The 18,336-nt window shown below is 35.8% G+C and overlaps 1 protein-coding gene across 5 annotated transcripts in view; it reads right to left on the bottom strand.

Annotated features, from left to right (window-relative positions):
• Nucleotides 1–18,336, bottom strand: part of SMG7 (SMG7, nonsense mediated mRNA decay factor) — an 80,465-nt gene that overhangs the window by 27,709 nt on the left and 34,420 nt on the right. For 4 of the 5 annotated variants that reach the window (XM_023510764.1, XM_012802664.2, XM_023510763.1 and 1 more), the window contains 5 exons: nucleotides 14,912–14,943; nucleotides 11,414–11,531; nucleotides 9,643–9,775; nucleotides 1,908–2,079; nucleotides 246–317 (listed from right to left, as the gene is read on the bottom strand). In XM_023510764.1, the coding sequence (XP_023366532.1) occupies nucleotides 246–317; nucleotides 1,908–2,079; nucleotides 9,643–9,775; nucleotides 11,414–11,531; nucleotides 14,912–14,943 (527 nt within the window). Of the gene's footprint in view, nucleotides 1–245; nucleotides 318–1,907; nucleotides 2,080–9,642; nucleotides 9,838–11,413; nucleotides 11,532–14,911; nucleotides 14,944–18,336 lie in introns of those variants that run through there. The other variant, XM_023510765.1, reaches the window with a different exon arrangement.

Raw genomic sequence — 18,336 nt, forward strand, 5'->3', positions numbered from 1 at the left:
TATTTAAAGAAATAATTATACTATAAGTAATTAAGGATGACAAGAGTTGTAGAAACAATATTAGATTAAATTTAGGAAAAGTCTATTTATATTATTTTACTGAAAATAAGGAAAAATGATGCACAATACCAAAACTCAGTATTTATTGCTTTCATAAAACCTGAATGGTGAGTCTTGAGTTATTTGCCATATTGCTATAAAGAACAAAGTGTCATGTTTAACCCCTAGTTGACAGGTCCACTCACCATTGGAGGGGACAAGCTGAGCTGCATGCCTATAGTAGGACTCTGCCTGGCTGGTCTGGTTTCTGTATCGAGCTAAGAAGAAATAAAAATTAGTTTAAAAACAAACAAATAAACAAAAAATCCAGTAGGTCAGTATTTCCAAAACAGCTACAGTTTTCTTTAAATTCATTAAAGTTATTTCAAGATTATTAAAGACAGAAAAGCCTTTAAAACAAATTAACTATAGGATTATGTGTGAGGTGTCCGTTGGCCTTCCCTGTTATGGACATCCAGCATGTAACCAATGTTAAAGCTTACCTAGCCCCCATTTTCAGGTCCTCCAGTGTCATGCATCACCAGCTCTCACTATGGACTATGCTGGTGACCTGGAGCCGGCCCACAAGAAGGGGTGAGTTATATGGCACTTAAAAACAAAACAAAATAAAAACCACTATACAATATGATCTGAAAATTATATATTTCTTTTTCTATATCTTATAATGTGATTTTGAAGAATCCCTCATATCTACTGCAATATTAAGTATGCATGTGGAAAAAATACATTTAAGGCCAAAACAATCTAAACATACTATCACTGACTCTCCCTGCTGAACTCACTGCTTACTTTGATTGACCCCCCCCCATGGAGTCACGGATTTGACATTAAGAAACTTAAAAATTTTAAACTTAAAAGCAGCAACATTCTCCATTCCTTGTTATTTGAGGACAAGCAAAACATAATCCTATAGTTAATTTGTTTCATAACCCTTTTAGGTCACCTTAAAGGAATGAACAAGAATAAGTAAGTTATATAATATTCCCAGATAAAATATATATAATGAAAATGAAAATTTAACTTTAAAAAGGAAGCAAAACTAAAAGTGAGCTCACAGTGTATTGGTAAGAAGGAAAGTAGGCAATCTAGCTTCAGAAGGAGTAATGAATATACCCCATTTATTCTAAAAAATGTACATTTAATTTAGAAAATATTACGGCACCACTCTGAAAATTTAGACTTGATTATAATATTTTTGCTATTTATTTGCCTACACTTGCATAAAGTCTGAATAAAAGTTTTTTTTTTTTTTTTGAGACAGTCTTACCCTCGGTAGAGTACCATGGCATCACAGCTCACAGCAACCTCAAACTCTTGGGCTTAAGCAATTCTCTTAAATAAAGTTAAATCTTAATATAAAACTTAACTTCTGGCTCGGCGCCTGTGGCTCAAGCAGCTAAGGCGCTAGCCACATACACCTAAGGTGGCGGGTTCAAATCCCCAGCCCGGGCCACCAAACAACAATGATGGCTGCAACCAAAAAAAAAAAAAAATGGCCAGGCGTTGTGGCGGGTGCCTGTAGTCCCAGCTACTTGGGAGGCTGAGGCAGGAGACTCGCTTGAGTCCAGGAGTTGGAGGTTGCTGTGAGCGTGATGCCATGGCACTCTACCCAGGGGGATAGCTTGAGGCTCTGTCTCAAAATAAATAAATAAATAAATAAATAAAAATAAAAGTTAACTTCTTTTAAGATCCGCTGGCAATCACAAAATATTGAGAAATTCTAAGTTTCCTAAAATACATTTTATAAATTTTTTGTGCATGTTTAGCTTAAAGGAAGAGTTTCCTTCTATGACTACTCCAAAGAAAAGAGTAGAAGTATTATCAATTCCTCCCGATCAAACGCTCACCAATGTCTCCAAGGTGGACGAGGCAGTGCTGGCAGATATAGGAACAAGAGCTAGACTGTGGCTTCACTATGGCGCTGGTATGCGTCTGTTTATTGCTGATAATTCCCAATTGGGAAGACTTCACACGGCATGGTAAATCTACATTAAACACTGTACACAGTTCTTGTAATAACTAAAAGAAAAAAATGAACAAGATTTAGTAGTAAGTCACAACTGGTAAGTTGGAAATGCTCTAACAGAAATGTTTGTACAGTATGAGGTATCTACCTAGTATCAAATACTGCTCAGACCTGAGAACTATATGAAAATTACTATTATTATTTTGAGATAGAGACTTCCTCTATTACCTGGGCTAGAGTGTAGTGGTGCAATCATAGCTTGTTGCAACCTAAAACTCCTGCTCAAGTGATTGCCCTACTAGCCTCCTTAGTAGCCAGGACTATAAGCATGGCATTATGCCTAGCTTTTCTTTCTTTCTTTTTTTTTTGTAGAGATGAGGGGTCACTCTCTTGCTCAGGCTTATCTCAAATTCCTGGCCTCAGGTGATCAATCTGCCTTGGTCTCCCCAAGTGCTAGGATTATAGGCATAAGCCACTGTACCCCACCTGTATGGAAATTATATGGTAACTATTCATAGTCTAACTACTATCATTCATTATTAAGTCCTATCTTTTGAATTCTCAAGTATTACAGCAATCTATGATGTGCATTTAAAAGGAATACCAGCATTTTAAAAAGAGACTATTTACCCAAATACGATTTTCAGGCAATTCAGCAAGCAATGATAAGCAAGAAATTCCATGAAATTATGTATCTACTCTCAGCAACACACAAAAATTATTAAAGACTGGATGGTTACAATTTAGACTTAAATGCAAGCCAAGGCATTTATTAGACTTCTACAATTTCTTTTCTTTCTCTCTTTTTTTCTTTTTGCAGTTTTTGTCCGGGGCTGGGTTTGAACCCACCACCTCCGGCATATGGGGCCGGTGCCTTATTCCTTCGAGACACAGGTGCCGCCCAACTTTTACAATTTCTTGATATTTATTTTCTAAAGATGTGTGACAACTCTTTCCAAATACAATGAACTTCACAGTACTACAAACCTTATCTAGATCACCCATTCTGATTTCCTCTTTCCTATTTTATAGTCTGAGGGGCTCTTCCCCCTAGTCAGAGCTAACCTCTTTGCCCAACCTGCCTGGTATCTCCCAGCCCCTGCCATTCTCTCTCTACTTTCAGCCTCTTATGCTTCTTTCCTGTGGTCTATACGTATCAAGTGTTTCCCTCAAAAAACAAAAAGAAAAAAACAAAACACCACTGAAACACTCTCCCTTGATCCTAGATTCCTATCTAGCAACCTTCAAATCTCTCTTCCCACCCCAACATCTACCACCAATCTACTGAAACTATCAATCAGTTACTTAATAGCCAAACACATGGACATTTTTTAGTTGTCACTTTATTGTTCCTCTCTGCTGCATTTTAAACAGCTGCTTATGGTTGATGACTGAACTTTTCTACTTCTATTTCTCCAACCCATTTCTTTTCAGTTTCCCTCATTCAAATGCTTTTCACCTCCCATCTTGCTTGCCATGGGGTTAATTCTTGGCTTCCACATAGTTTTTCACAGTGTATCCTAACTTATTCCAGTATTTATTTATAGATATATTCAAATATTACTATATTCATTCAAATATTTGGCTACTATTTCAGATACATGGTAAGTAAGAGAGATACAAAAATGAGTAAAAAAATCTGTATCCTAAAAAGCTTGTAGCCAAATAAGCAAGTCAGACACAAAAAGAACAAGGAAAAGGGGAGAAGTATATGGAGAGGATAAAGGGAAAAGAAGAAAGAGGAGGGAGAGCGAAAACATGATACATAGCATAAGCCAACAGAATAGTCTATGCTTATAGTAACTTCATTACCTAGCTTATTCAATACATTTGTCTCCCTTTATCCTTGTTATAAATTAGCAGGAATATAGTATATGTAGGTATGAAATGCCATTTTTTCAGATAAAGATATAAAAGCAGCAGAAATAATCAAGTGATTAAAAATACTTTGATTCTATCACATACAGAATTCAAAATATAAAATAAGATACCCTACGATAAAAACCACTTTCATAACTGAATACAGATTCTGCACACCCTTTCTCATTAAGCACAGGAAGTATCCACTTCATCTTTGTTTCTACCTGTAAAAGGCAAGATATTTGCAGATGTAAAACTGTATGAACAAGTTAATGCCCCAAATGCTTAGAGTTAAGAAGCAGAAAAGGAACAAAATACAAGAAAGGAGTAAAAATAGAGAAGAAAAAAAGGCAGACAACTGTGGGAGATGGCAAGAAGAAACATGAGAAGACAAAGAGTTCGCTAGGTACTGAAAGAACAGACTAGAAAACTAGACAAGACTGAGTATCTAGCAAGGTGAAAACAGTAAATCAAACATGATTGAAACATCATGGAGAATGTCTGATAAAACTATATCCCACCTTTATTTTATGTAGGCTGACCCTGACGTGCTTTAGTCAGGTAATGGTTTCCTAAATTTAGATGAGTAAACTGACAAGAAGTTAAGTTACTTCATTATACAAGTACTGAGCAGGAGATACTCCTAAGGCTACAGCTTTATAATTAATGGCCCTTGTTCTTCCCAAACTCCAATCATAAAACTGTAAAACTGGAAAGACAATCTCTGAGCATCTGTCCACTCTATTCTCACTATAAGAAAGCTAAGTGCCACAGAAGTCAGAGACAAGCTCAGTCACAATTAGCAATAGAGCAGTTATTAGAAGAGTTTATGAATCCCTATTTATTAAGTGATCTTTTATTCCATATCTCCTCACCTCTGTTCTCTATGCCAAAAAACGAAGGATTAACTACAAAGGTACAGAATATCACCTTTGGACTATACAGAAACTTAATAATAATACTTTCTTTTTGGCTCCCCTTTTCTTAGAATAAAGACTACTGCTCTGCTCTTCGATGTTAAAAACAAACAAAAATAGTAACAACCAACTCTACAGCAGGATGGCAGAATGTTTTGTCTTTACTTTGACCAGAAAATTGGTTCTCACTCTCGAGGCCGAGGTGGGTGACTGCTTGAGCTCAAGAGACCAGCCTGAGCAAGAGCAAGACCCCATCTCTAAAAATAATAGCCAGGTGTTGTGGCAGGTCCCTTTAGTCCCAGATATTTGGGAGGCTGAGGCAGAAGGATTGCTTGAGTCCAAGAGTTTGAGGTTGTTGTAAGCTATGATACCGAGGCACTCTACCAAGGGTGACAATGTTAGACTTTCTCTCCCGCTTCTCCCCCCCCCCCAAAAAAATTGTTCTGCTTAATGTATTATGTTTTAACTAGTTAACAAAATGATAGCTAAGAAGTAAAACCATATTCACAGAAAATGTGACTGTAGATAACCACGTATCAGTTTCTTTCCAATCATATTGGAATCCACCCAATCCTACCGTTCTCCTGAAGTTACATTTTATCAAATCCAAGGATACCATAAATTGTAAGATGAACCATTATTTAACACAATACTGAGAGGAAAAAAAAATACCACTAATTACATGGTGACTTGCCATCTACTATAAACTTACCCCTTATTTCACAAATGTTAAAATATTTTTTAAAATGTTTTGGAAATGAAGAAATATGGTACTCATTAAGTTCACCAATAACTTCCATGTTATCAAATCTAATTGGTCACATTTTAAATCTTACTTGACCTCCCAGCAGCACTCAACCTGGTTGATTGCTCCCTCCCTCCTTATTTAAATGCTATGCTCTCAGCTTCTGAGGGACCTCTCTCTGTAATCTTCTCCTACCACAATAGTAACTTAAGCTAAATCTGTTCCCATCTGACTAAGTCAGGAACTCTTTACTGTAATCATAATATTTCCACTGGGCTCCAAACTTTTTTAACCAATTACCTACTTGACATCTCTACTATGATACCCAACAGACATCTAACAGACAAAATTGGTCTCCCCCTAATGTTCCCCATCTAAGTAAATGGCACAACCATTCAACTGGCTGCTCAAGCTGCTAACTTCTCCTTTACTGATTTCAAAAACCTAATCTAATTCGTCAGAATAAATCTTATTGGCTACACTTCTATCCACTTCTTTCCAGTATAGCAGCATCCTAACTAGCTTTCATTCCTGATGCCCATATCCAGAGTTATCTTTTCAAGATGTAAATATAATCATGTCACACCCTTGCTTGCTCTCCAAAGGCTTTAATCCTATACTTAGGATTAAAATCCAAAATTCATACTATTAGGTCATAAACTGATCTGGAATTTATTTCCTTCCTCAATCTGGTGGCTAAATCTGCATTGTGTGTAATCAAGAAAGATGTGTGGAACATTATTATTAGTAACACCATTAACTGAATTATTAAATTAAGACAATGTAAAAATGCCAAGTGAAAAGTCCTATAAAAGTTGAAATCTGATAAGTCTAAACTGTCATTAGGTATGAATAAATAAGTTTATTCACGCTTATTCTACAATTATCAGATTTGCTCGAACACTGCCTGTAAAATGCAAATAGGAGAGAATCAGTGCTTACTGTAAGAATTTCAAAAAGTTAATTTTAAAATTAAATTACTCATATATTTTCCCTTATAAAACCATTTGTGAGTCATTTAAGTGATTTTATTACTCATGTGTGTGTGTGTTTTTACAAATATCATGCCTCCTCATAAAAATAATGACTCTTGTGCTTTACTTACTTGCAAATTTGCTTTGATTTACCAATGTCTAGTTAAATTCTTAGAAGTGTGTCACATCATAAAGGGGTTAAGAATCATTTTTCAAGATGACAAACCAATCTATAGAATGGCTACTATAAAAATGTACCACAGGAAGAAGAACCTTTCTCTCTCCCTCCAAAAGAGCCAGCTGGGCCACCTTCCTCCTACTGCCCTACATCAGTCACAATCCCAGTTCTAGCTTCTATGCATAAGGGAAAGGAAAGAGATCTGAATCAGAAATTTTACGAATGACGTTTTAAAATTGGACTACACTTCAAACACTGAAAGCAACCAGAATATTACAGAATCTAAGTAATTATGGGAATCTGGGAATTTAACAGAGCATAGCTGAAAGCACTGCTTAGGGTGCGGGTGGGGGAGAAGGTTCCATTTTTGTTAATATCCCACTGAACTAAGACTACACAATTAACATAAAGCCAAATTTTATATATATATATGTGTGTGCATATATATATATATATATATATATTTTTTTTTTTTTTTTTTGGAGACAGAGCCTCAAGCTATCCCCCTAGGTAGAGTGTTACGGTATCACAGCTCACAGCAACCTCCAACTCTTGGGCTCAACCGAGTCTCCTGCCTCAGCCTCCCAAGTAGTTGGGACCACAGGCGCTCACCACAACGCCCGGCTATTTTTTGGTTGCAGTCGTCATTGTTGTTTGGCGGGCCCCACCCGCCGCCTTAGGTGTATGTGGCTGGCGCCTTAGCCACTCGAGCCACAGGCACCAAGCCAAAGCCAAATTATATGTATGTAACTTACATCATTATTTTTCACTATTTAATAACACAATTTTCTCATCTAAAAAAATTCATGAATATAATTTTTAACAGTTTCATGCTTCCATTTTACAGTTATACCATAATTTATTTAACTATTACTCTATTATAGGACATTGGTGTTGTTTTAAAGTGTTAAGATTTGAATTGTAACATCTGCTTTGTTCCTTTAAATGTGATTATTTTCCTAATTATTAAACATTAACTGATCTGTGAACAAAGGAAAAGAATTTATTGCAAAAAAATGCCTGATAATGTCCATACTTCAAAAAACTCTAAAATGAAAAGACAACAGCAGAAACTAGTGAAAAATGATACAAATGATGACCTTTTACAGAAACAATAATATCTATCAACAGTGTTTAAACTTTCCTCAATCACCTTTAATGATTTCAAATTGAGGAACTGGTCCTCAGGAAATAATCCAATATTAAAGAAAATGCTTCACACACAAAGATGATTTAATCAAAGTATTTAACCAGGAAAAACTTGTATTATGTTCATAAAGCAGATCCACCAAGACTGGATATACAGTGTGCTCTTACCTATGTAAAAAAAGTATAAAAAGACTAAAAGGATATATATTAAAGTTGTAATTTATCCTGACTGGGAGAATTAATGAATATTTTTTTGGTCCTTTTATAATTCTCAAATTTCTTGAAGCTAGTATGTCTATTAATACATCCATTCTTTCATTTAGACTGTGTATTTCCTTCAAGGTGAAGATTCTGCCTCAGTTTCCTTTATATCTTCAGTATATTGTATCTTATAAACAGTAGGCTATTTGTAAAATGAATTAATCTTTAACACCTTTTTTCTGTTTGTTTGTTTGAGACAGACTCTCACTATGTCGTCCTCCATAGAGTGCTATGGCATCACAGCTCATAGAAGCCTCCCACTCTTGGGCTTAAGCGATTCTCTTGCCTCAGCCTCCCAAGTAGCTGGGAATACAGGCGCCTGCCACAACACCTGGCTAGTTTTTTCTTGGAGTTGTCATTGTTGTTTAGCTGGCCCAGGCTGGGTTCAAACCTGCTAGTCTTGGTGCATGTGGCTAGCACCATAACCACTGTGCTATGGGCACTGAGCCTTTAACACTTGTTTTAAGGATTGGTTAGTGGCACACCGATCACTCTCTCCAGAAGTATCTCCTCTGCAGAAGTACCAACCTATAATGCTAAAAGGTGGCAAAAATTTGAAAATGAATTTTGAGAATAAATACCATACCTGAGTTCTTTGAATGGTGAACTGTGATGATTGTTTTAGTCTAAGTAAAACAAAATAATGTCTATACAATGATAGCTATTTGATATCTTTCAACACAGCAATTCTTTTCTTTTTCTTCAAAGAAATAGTAAAACCAAAATGAAGCCAAAATACAGGTAGCAATAGTCAAGAAACATGATAAAGAGAAATGTTCAAGATTTCTTTTAGGGTAAGTTCCTCAAAACCTTGTCTTAACATAAGATGCTAATATATATATGAAAATTTTATTAACTTATAAATGCTATGACAAATGGATAAAATGAAAATGTTCTGAAGAATTTTTCTGAGAATTGTAACGAAAATTCCATGATTGAAATTAAAATTTATTTATTCCTTTACCTTGCCTGATTTAGAATTTATGTCAGGATGGGACTAAAGGAAAGCTTCTGAGGATGACAAACAGCTTATTCAAAATGGAAAAAGCTATTCCATTTCTTAGGTAGTTTAATAACATTTTAAGATCCAGATAAATTCCACTGTATAAATACCATGAAAACTCACTTGACACTACAAATTTTAACTATTTCTTATTTGGCAGTATATAGCTGTTACTTTGATAATGGCTACACTCATACTTACAAATTTGCATTTGGTCTTATACCACTTCTGACTACTTCTGTTGTTTCACTAAGGCTTTGCTCTCACTACTCTTTTTCTATTCTTATAATTAAACTTCCAATGTTTAAGCCAAAATATTGACCTTTGGAAGAACAGAGCCTTTCTCTTCTTAAAGGTCTTGGGGGTAAACAATTTGGGACATTTGTATTCATTTGAGATTATAGGTGATGAACTCCTGTATGGCTCACATAGTAGTTACACACAGTGTTAACCTGAATAAAAGATATGTACAAAGAGCAGGTTATTTAGAATTAGTATTAGAAAAATTGTTATACAATGCAAAACTCACCTGAGTATAGAAGCCACTAGCTGCCTCTAGGAACAGAGAAAGGTTTGCCTGAACTTCACTCCGATTCGGGTTTGCTCGATTCTTTGCCTGGCCTTGTAGTGTTGTGATCTGATTCTTAAAGGCGTGATTCCAGCTGAAAACAAAATGTAATTCTATTTGGTATAGCAGTGACTCACTGGGCAGACACTGGTCCCCCTGAGAACAAGAAAGAACTGTTTGTTATAATTATACTACACTCGACAGTAAACCTGCATTAAAGTTATTCATTTATTTAAATAACTTCATGATCCCCTTTGAACAAAATGAGACATGTAGTAGAATCCAACTGTAGTACACTTAACAAATGTTCAAATGATCAAAATATTTCTTCAGCTGTTAATTGCAAAGCTAGAGTTAAGAGTCTATACAGTGGCAAAATCAAAGTAAAAATAAGCTATTAACAAATTTCTATATATTGTGCCAAAAATAATGGACTATACCCTAAGTGACAAGTACAGGGGTGGGGGAAAGATTTTGTAACTATTAAGCCACATCTCTTACTTCTGTAAAAGCTATTTCCCACAGCATCCATTCCATTCCTACTTAAGAGTTTTATTTATTTCTCTTGTGATTAACATTTTCTTTAGAGCTTGAAATATAAGCCACATTTCAACCTTGTCAATTTAAAATAAGAAACAACATAATGCTGAAATATGGCATGCCAAAATTGTGTTACAAAATGTCTTTCATTAATCAAATAATATAAAGAAATCAGTTTAAAATCAGTTATAGTGAATCAGTTTAGAATCAGTTATACAGTCATTCTCTATCTTAAAAACAATAGAGCTGGGGGGGGGGAAGAACTAAGATAAAGTGAAGATATTACTGGCTGGATAAAAGCAGCAAACACAGATGAAGGGTTTACAACCTACCTGGAAAGTACCTAATTCTTTATCAACATCAATTTTTGAGGCTCTAGAGCACAAGAAGTTTTTAATGATTTAGGAGGACAATCACTCCTTCAGCATTTTTGATGACATCTTATCCTTGGTTCTAATATCACAGGATAAGGATTTTGACTGGTCATGACTTAGCTCTATTACTAGATTTCCTAAAAATATAAAGTATTTAAGAAAGGTGTGAAAGATGGAAAAAACTAAACTTCAGTACAACTCAGGCTAATGGGCATTACTAGATAGAATACTCTTAACTGACTTAAATTTCTATCAAGCTAATGTCTGTTTCAACCACAAAACGTATTTATTTACTCACTTGGGAATCTGGTCATCTGCCATTTCACAAAGAACAAGTGGAATAGTCTAAATACACAAAATCTTTCTTTAGTTTTACTGGGGAAGAAAAAGGAAATGCTAATTTATTGAACTAAAAAGAAGAACTTTCCTTAGAATGCAAATAAATCTTCCTGTCCAAGAAATTCATAGTATCAAATTTACCAAAGAAAGATTTTTCTAAAGCCCACTCTTGAATTTTTTAAACCATGGCTTAAACATAAAGCTGCACACAAAGAATTCAAACATTCTTAGCATTTGAGGTATATTTTCCTGATATGCTATAAAAGAGCTGCCTTAATGACCTTAATAAGATTCAACTCTAAACATTTCTCCTCTTACCTCCAAAAACTGTATCTGAAATAATACCAAATATTAGAATTTCACTCCACTGAAAAAGCTTACTCTAAAATATGATTAAAAAACACATAACCAACCAAATTATTTCAAAGACTCAGTGAAACTGTTGATCTTACAGGGACATCCCAAATGTTAATACTTACAGATCCTGTTCTACTTTCTTGTCTAAAGCATATTCCAAATCGGTAACTAGCATTTTCTGGTACAGGTCCTGCAGAGCTTGCCTGGATGTCCAGACTTCAGCTGGACCCAGCTTAGAATCTGAGTAACAAAACACAAACATTACAGTAGATAGACAGATACAGACAGATAAAACCATTACACCACACCAAATATTCCTTCCTTCTCTAGTCCCTAAAGCAAAACCTGCTTTAAGTATATTCCATAGAATACTGCAGAAATTTCGTATCACTACATTTCAAATAATGACTTTCACCTTTTGGCTAAAGACTAAATTTGGTTTAAAATGCTTCTGTGCTTTCAGCTTTGGAATAACATCATACAATGAAAATGGCTAAAAAAAAGAATGGTTAGCCCTTTGGCTTCATTGTAAATTTCTACCTATTCACATCATAGGAAGCCATATGCCACATAGTAAGTCACTCCACCTGAAATAACAGACTGCCAAGTTGGTCGTTTATTCTGATTATCTCTTTTTCTGAAGAAGCTTTCTTCTCTTTTCTTTTGAATCATTCCTACAAATATCCTTACAGAATTCCATGTCAGCTCACTACCCAGCGGTTGCTTGAATATTCTGCTATTGTTCCAATAAAGCCATCACAGTGAGCATTATTATATTTTGCCGTGTATAATGGCCACCTTTGAGCCTGAATTTTTGAGAGAAAAATAAGGGTACACATTATACACGGGTAGTATGGCTTGGGAGTGGTGGAGCTCCTGTCTGGGCCTGCTGAGTTCACAGGGTTCCAGTCTAGGAGGATCTGGGATCTGGTGGAAGTAAGCTGGAGCAGGCCTCCAGCAAGTGCTGCCATCAGGGGAGGGGGTAGTGGGGGGGGCTGATGAGGAGGGCTGCAGTTGTGTTGGGTGAGCACTGAGGCCCAAGGTCCAGTTGCAAAAAGGGTACTGGGAGTCCCACATAGGCCCCAGGGACCCCCCTGGCTGCCCATAGGCCAAGCGGCCTCAGAAGCTCCCAACATGCAGACCACAGCCCCCAACCTGTTAGGGAGGGAAGGGCTCCTGAGACAGTGAAAGAGTAGCCTTCACAGAAGGTGATCTGCATGTTTGCCAGGGGTGTGCTAGCCTCCCCAGATTTGTTACTCCCAGCGGAGAGCCAGCTGGAAAATCAAGGCGTATTTTCCTGAAAGTTTGGGAAAAACCATGGGTGTACATTATACACAGGAATGCATTTTACCTAGCAAAATACAGTATTTTAATGAGTGGCAGACTGCTTTCCAAGACGCATTTGTAAGCAATCCACACTTGTCATTTAAGGTAAAGAAGGACTGGTTAGAGATTGAGATTAAACTGCTCAAAAAGCCAGATGAGAGGCTCGGCTCCTATAGCTCAACCGGCTAAGGCGCCAGCCACGTACACCTAAGGTGGCGGGTTCGAATCCCCAGCCCGGACCCGCCAAACAACAATGACGGCTGCAACCAAAAAATAGCCGGGCGTTGTGGCGGGCACCTGTGGTCCCAGCTACTTGGGAGGCGGAGGCAAGAGACTCGCTTGAGCCCAAGAGTTGGAGGTTGCTGTGAGCTGTAATGCCACAGCACTCTACCCAGGGGGACAGCTTGAGGCTCTGTCTCAAAAAAAAAAAAAAAAAAAAAAAGCCAGATGAGATACTGAGTACAGGATGAAATCAGGAGGTCAGGCTATACGTAATGTAAAATTGGGGCCACACAGTCTGCCAAAGTCCTGTAAGGCATGTTAACCTTTCTGATTACTGTGCTTGAGTGCAGTAATTGATAGCAAGCTGCCTCAGTAGAAGAACTTAAAAACAGACTTTTCAATTATATACTTCTAGTAACTAGTTAGACTATTTGGTTGTAGTTAGGAGTTCCGCTGCTGCACAATGGCATAATCGTCACTGTTCTTTAGGTTTGTTATTAGTACCTATGGTCATTACAATCCTATTCTGCAAAGAGAATCTCCTGGATAATGGAGTTAAGGCTCCCAAGAGTTTGCTGGCTATCACAGTCTATTATCAACTTGTGGTCCCTCACTAAGTTTTTAATCACTATATAATAGATTTATAGACTTATTCAACCATGCTTCAACTCATCATTGGCAAGAAAGGGAACTGTAAGAAATTAAGTCTTATCTATCACACAAACTGTCATTTAAATTAGTAGATTTAATATCTTAAAGTTTCTGGGCAGCCAATGGTCCCCTATACTAATCAAACCCTAAGACTATTTACTAAGGATGTTCAATATTTAAGAAAAAGTAAATGGCACAAACAGCTTGATATTGCTCCATGCATTGCTTCTGTCACACAATACAGAACATGTTTTCATTCTCTCTCTCTTTTTTAGAGAGCTAAGATCTCACTCTATGGTGAGGCTAGCGTGTAGTGGCACCATCATAGCTCACTACAGCCTCAAAGTCCAGGGCTCAAATGATCCTCCCTCCTCAGCCTCCCAAGTAGCTGGGACTACAGGTGCATGCCACCATACTCGGAATGGGTATGCTTTCAATGACAATTCAAGAGTAGCTCAGAGCCAACACTGACATACACAACATAGATGATGATGATAATCTGTTAATAATGGAAAGAATTTAGGTGTTAACTAAGTAAATCTATAATAAGCTTTCTTATTTGTATTTTCTTTGTCTTTTTCCTTGAACGAGTTGACAATGAATATACCCATGATATCTTAGAACATTAGCCTGTGATACCAGAGATAAGAAAAAAACATCTCAACAGTCCTCTTCAATTATAAACCTTGACATGCGTGTTGGTTACCACCACAATAATTTAATAATTCTTCATAAATTTCACTTCAGAACTAAATGCTTCAAAAATTACAATAATATCCATTATCATATATTCCTCTTACATTTAGCATACATTATAATGGAAGGCATACTGATCACTACATAATCATTATCATGTATTTCCTAATTTTGGAGTAAAAATCATCTCCTTTTGGTGGCTAAATTCAGTAGTTATTCTTTCAAAAAGACCTCAGCTACTATTCAAGCCACGAAGATATGGGAGAAAAGAAAGTAAGGCAGCAAGGGAACTCATTCAACTTCAAGGATGTTCAGCAGAGTTTTCCTAGAACTATTTCTTCTGAAAGTTTACCTACTACTCCAGTTTTGGTAATTATAAATAGGAAAAGAACATTTCCCAGGAAGATACTGATCTAATACCATAATATACTTAGGTGGGGATATGAATTATTTTTTGGTATGTCTTAAATCACTGGTAAGTTCATAAAAATTTAGTAAATATATAGATTAAATTAACAAACATTCAATTCAGTGTAGCAAACATAAAATTCTTGACAGGTTATTTAAATGAGAATTCAAAGTATTAATAACAATAAATACTTAAAGCAAATACTAAGTTATCATCCCTTTTGGCAACTAGGACAGGATTTAGAGCTAAGAGTAATATAGGAATGAGAATATCCTTCTATTAATAGTTGTGAAAAAGAAAACAAGCCAGCCAATACCTGTCATGTCAGCCTTCAAGACTTCTGCCTGCCTAGATGGGAAAAAAAAAAACATGAGTTAGAAACAAAATAGGCCTAACCAACACAAGTAACACTAAAAGTTAAATGAAATAATATACTACAGTGAGGATGTATAGCAGCTATATTTGGGGTACTGCAAATAATGTCCCTGCTTTAATGTCCAGGGTAGCACTAGGTCTTGGCAAACTGATGTCAATATGTAAAAGTTTAGAGGATCATCAGTGACCTCTTCTGCTAAGTAGAGTTCACTTTCTTGCTGTTTTCCTCCAAATCTAATTTAATATTTAAATTATATTCATTAAATTAAAAAGTGTACCTTAATGCTGTTAGAGGTTCTACTATGTTTCTCAATTCAATAGTCACCGTAACTATTTTAAATTTCTACTCCTCTCAAGCTACTGAATCCTGCTCCCCTTCATTACCCCAAATAATAGTCCCAAACCTCAGAGAAAACAGTTCCTACTTACATAGCCGTCTTCTAACTTTCTCTGGTTGAAACAGTAGAGCTATTGCACCTCTTGTTTAAGGCCAATAATTCCACTTTGGTATGCTCTTTCTAGACTTTCTTAAGGATTTTTTCTTTTGATTAACCCCTCCCCTTTCAATTTTAAAACTTCAAAATTAGATCCTTAAAATTTTCATTTAAAAACTTTCTGCCTTTCATTCCCCTCTAACTGTACCCTTTTTTTCCTCTCTCAAATTCATTGAGATTTGCCTGTATTAAAAAGGTCCAAAACAGAATTCACGACCCATCCCCTCCCCTCATCCTTAATTCTCTTTCTAATGTTTTCTCACCTTAGCAAACATATCATGGTTTTCCAGTTGTGGAAGGCAAAAACCTGGAAGTCAATTATTCTCCTAAGCCCCTAATAGCATCTATCAGTTCCAGAAAATGTTATCTACTAAATATATCTTGAATCTGAGGATTTCCTTTCATTTCTTCTTCAGCCATTCAAGTGATAGTCATTCGCTGGCTGCACTTTTTTTCCTACTTCACTCTTGTCCCATTTCATTCTGCTCTCCTACTGCTGTCAGAGGAATCTTTTGAAGTATCTTACAAAATTCTATAGTCTCAATGACCTTTCATTCTGTCCCCAAGTTGCAAGGTTACAAAGTATATATTTTACTATGCTTTCACGTATTAGCTAAAACTTCATACTTGAGTATATACAGGATACCTTATACTTTGAATCATGCATCTAACAGTTGTTTTCTCATTCCCAACAAGATGTGTCTTATAAAGATGAGTAACATTTCAGTATGCTAACATGCACCTACAGAATACCAATTTCCAGTCACTCAAAGATTACATGGAGTATACAACAGGAACTTTCTATAGCCTTCTTCTCCCAGGGGCTATTTGCCAGCTGATGAACCATGATTCTTACAAATTCTAGAGCAGGCTTTCATTAACAAAGATCAAAATTTATTCCATATTTTTATAATAATATGCTATAATTTGTCCAAGAAAATTTGTAAAACTAAAAATTCAAACATTAATAGAAATAGAAAAATGTCTTAAAAACTATTTGACATAAATGTTAAAGCATTTTGAAATTCTAGGAGTTTGAAGTGCTCAGTATGACAAGAATAGAGATACTTGCTCATTTTGTGCTGGTCTTTCCTAGGTTCTGAAAGAAGCACAAGTTAACAACTAAACTAACCTTACTAAATTGAATTTATAAAAAGATAGTTAAAGGGAAAATATAACAACCCTAAGGAGACAGCTACAATTGTTCCTATTTTATAAATGAAAAAATTAAAGCTGCAGGACATAAAAAAATTTGTCCATAGTCAGGAAATAATCAGGTACAGTTAGGTAAAAAGTCTGTTCTGACTCCAGGGTCCAAGTCATTTCTATTTCTTTCAAATTATAGTAACAAAATTCTATGACATAAAAAGCTAACATGGGCTTATCTAGGTTCAGTTCTGTGCTCTATCAATTAAACATTAATTTGCTAGCACAAATTAAAAGATTTATTCATAAAGGAAATAAACTGTATCTGAAAATTTTATGAAAAAGATTATAAGAAGTAAATTTTATAGTCTAAAGCAGTGGTCAGCCTGCTGATGAAATTTCCTTTCACCTTAGTCACATCCGTTCATTTCCATGTCTATGGCTGCTTTCAGCTATAAGGGCAAAGCTGAACAGTTGCGACAGCAAAAACATGGTCCACCAAGCTTAAAATATTTACTACCTAGCCCTTTTATAGAAAGTGTTTGCTGTCTCCTGCTTGAAGGCCTAGCCTTGATCAAAAGAATGAGAAATAGTTTGTAAGTTCCCAAACCAAATTACAGTTATGAGAAATCAAACAATAGTGTCTTCAGAGTAAAGAAAGATGTTTTTATAAGTTATTATCTTAATCTTGTCACAAAGAAGACTATATTAAAAAATATACCCTCAAATAATCCAGAACAGTTAATGCTTGTAGGCCATGCCAGATTTTTGACAGGTCTGGTAAACTCTTTATAAAGGCTGACTTATATACTATTATCCACTAACTTTTTTGTGTCCAAAACATTCTTCACATAGGTGGGAGGATTAAGCTAGTAGTTATTAGCTCACAAACGAAATCCCTACCTCTAAACAATTATTACCTTTCCTTTTTGTTATAATGTCAATGAACAAGAAAACAAATCAATAGACACATTATCTTATAGAAATGCCTTAATAAAGATTAGCACAAAATTAGGTATTTCATTATTTTATATGATAAAAAAATACTACACTTTCACTGTCCTACTGGTTTTGTGAAATACAGTCACAACCACAGATAAACGCTACAGTTTATAGACAACATTTATATAGAGAGACAAGAATTCTAAAATGTTTTCTCTTAGTAGATAGTGTAGCAACATGAAGAATGAATTAAGAATCCAAGAATTAAAATCACCATGCTTTTGGGCTGGAAGTGGGGGTGTATGAGATGCTGTCTCTACCAAAAATAGAAAAACTAGCCAGGTGTTGTGGTGGCTATCTGTAGTCCCAGCCTTGGGAGACTGAAGCAAGACGATTGCTCAAGCCCAAGAGTTGGAGGTTGCTGTGAGCTATGACACCACTGCACTCTACTCAGGGCAACAAAGCGAGACTATCTCAAAAATCAATAAATATAAATAAATAAATAAGTCACCATGCCTTTAATTATAAAATAACATTGTTATAGTTATAAAACAAAGTTTTCAAAATTCTAAATATATTGTCTTACTTAAATAATAAGAGAAATTAAGCACTTTTATTAGCAATAAAAAGTCATTAAAAGGCTGAATAAAATCTGAAACATGCGGTGACAGTCAAGTAAGTTGAAAGCTAACGACCAAAATAATACTCTTTTTTTTTTTTTTTTTTTTGAGACAGAGCCTCAAGCTGTCCCCCTGGGTAGAGTGCCGTGGCATTACAGCTCACA

This window comes from Otolemur garnettii, unplaced genomic scaffold (assembly GCF_000181295.1).
Source record: "Otolemur garnettii isolate 467f Iridium unplaced genomic scaffold, OtoGar3 scaffold00016, whole genome shotgun sequence".
Taxonomy (NCBI): domain Eukaryota; kingdom Metazoa; phylum Chordata; class Mammalia; order Primates; family Galagidae; genus Otolemur; species Otolemur garnettii.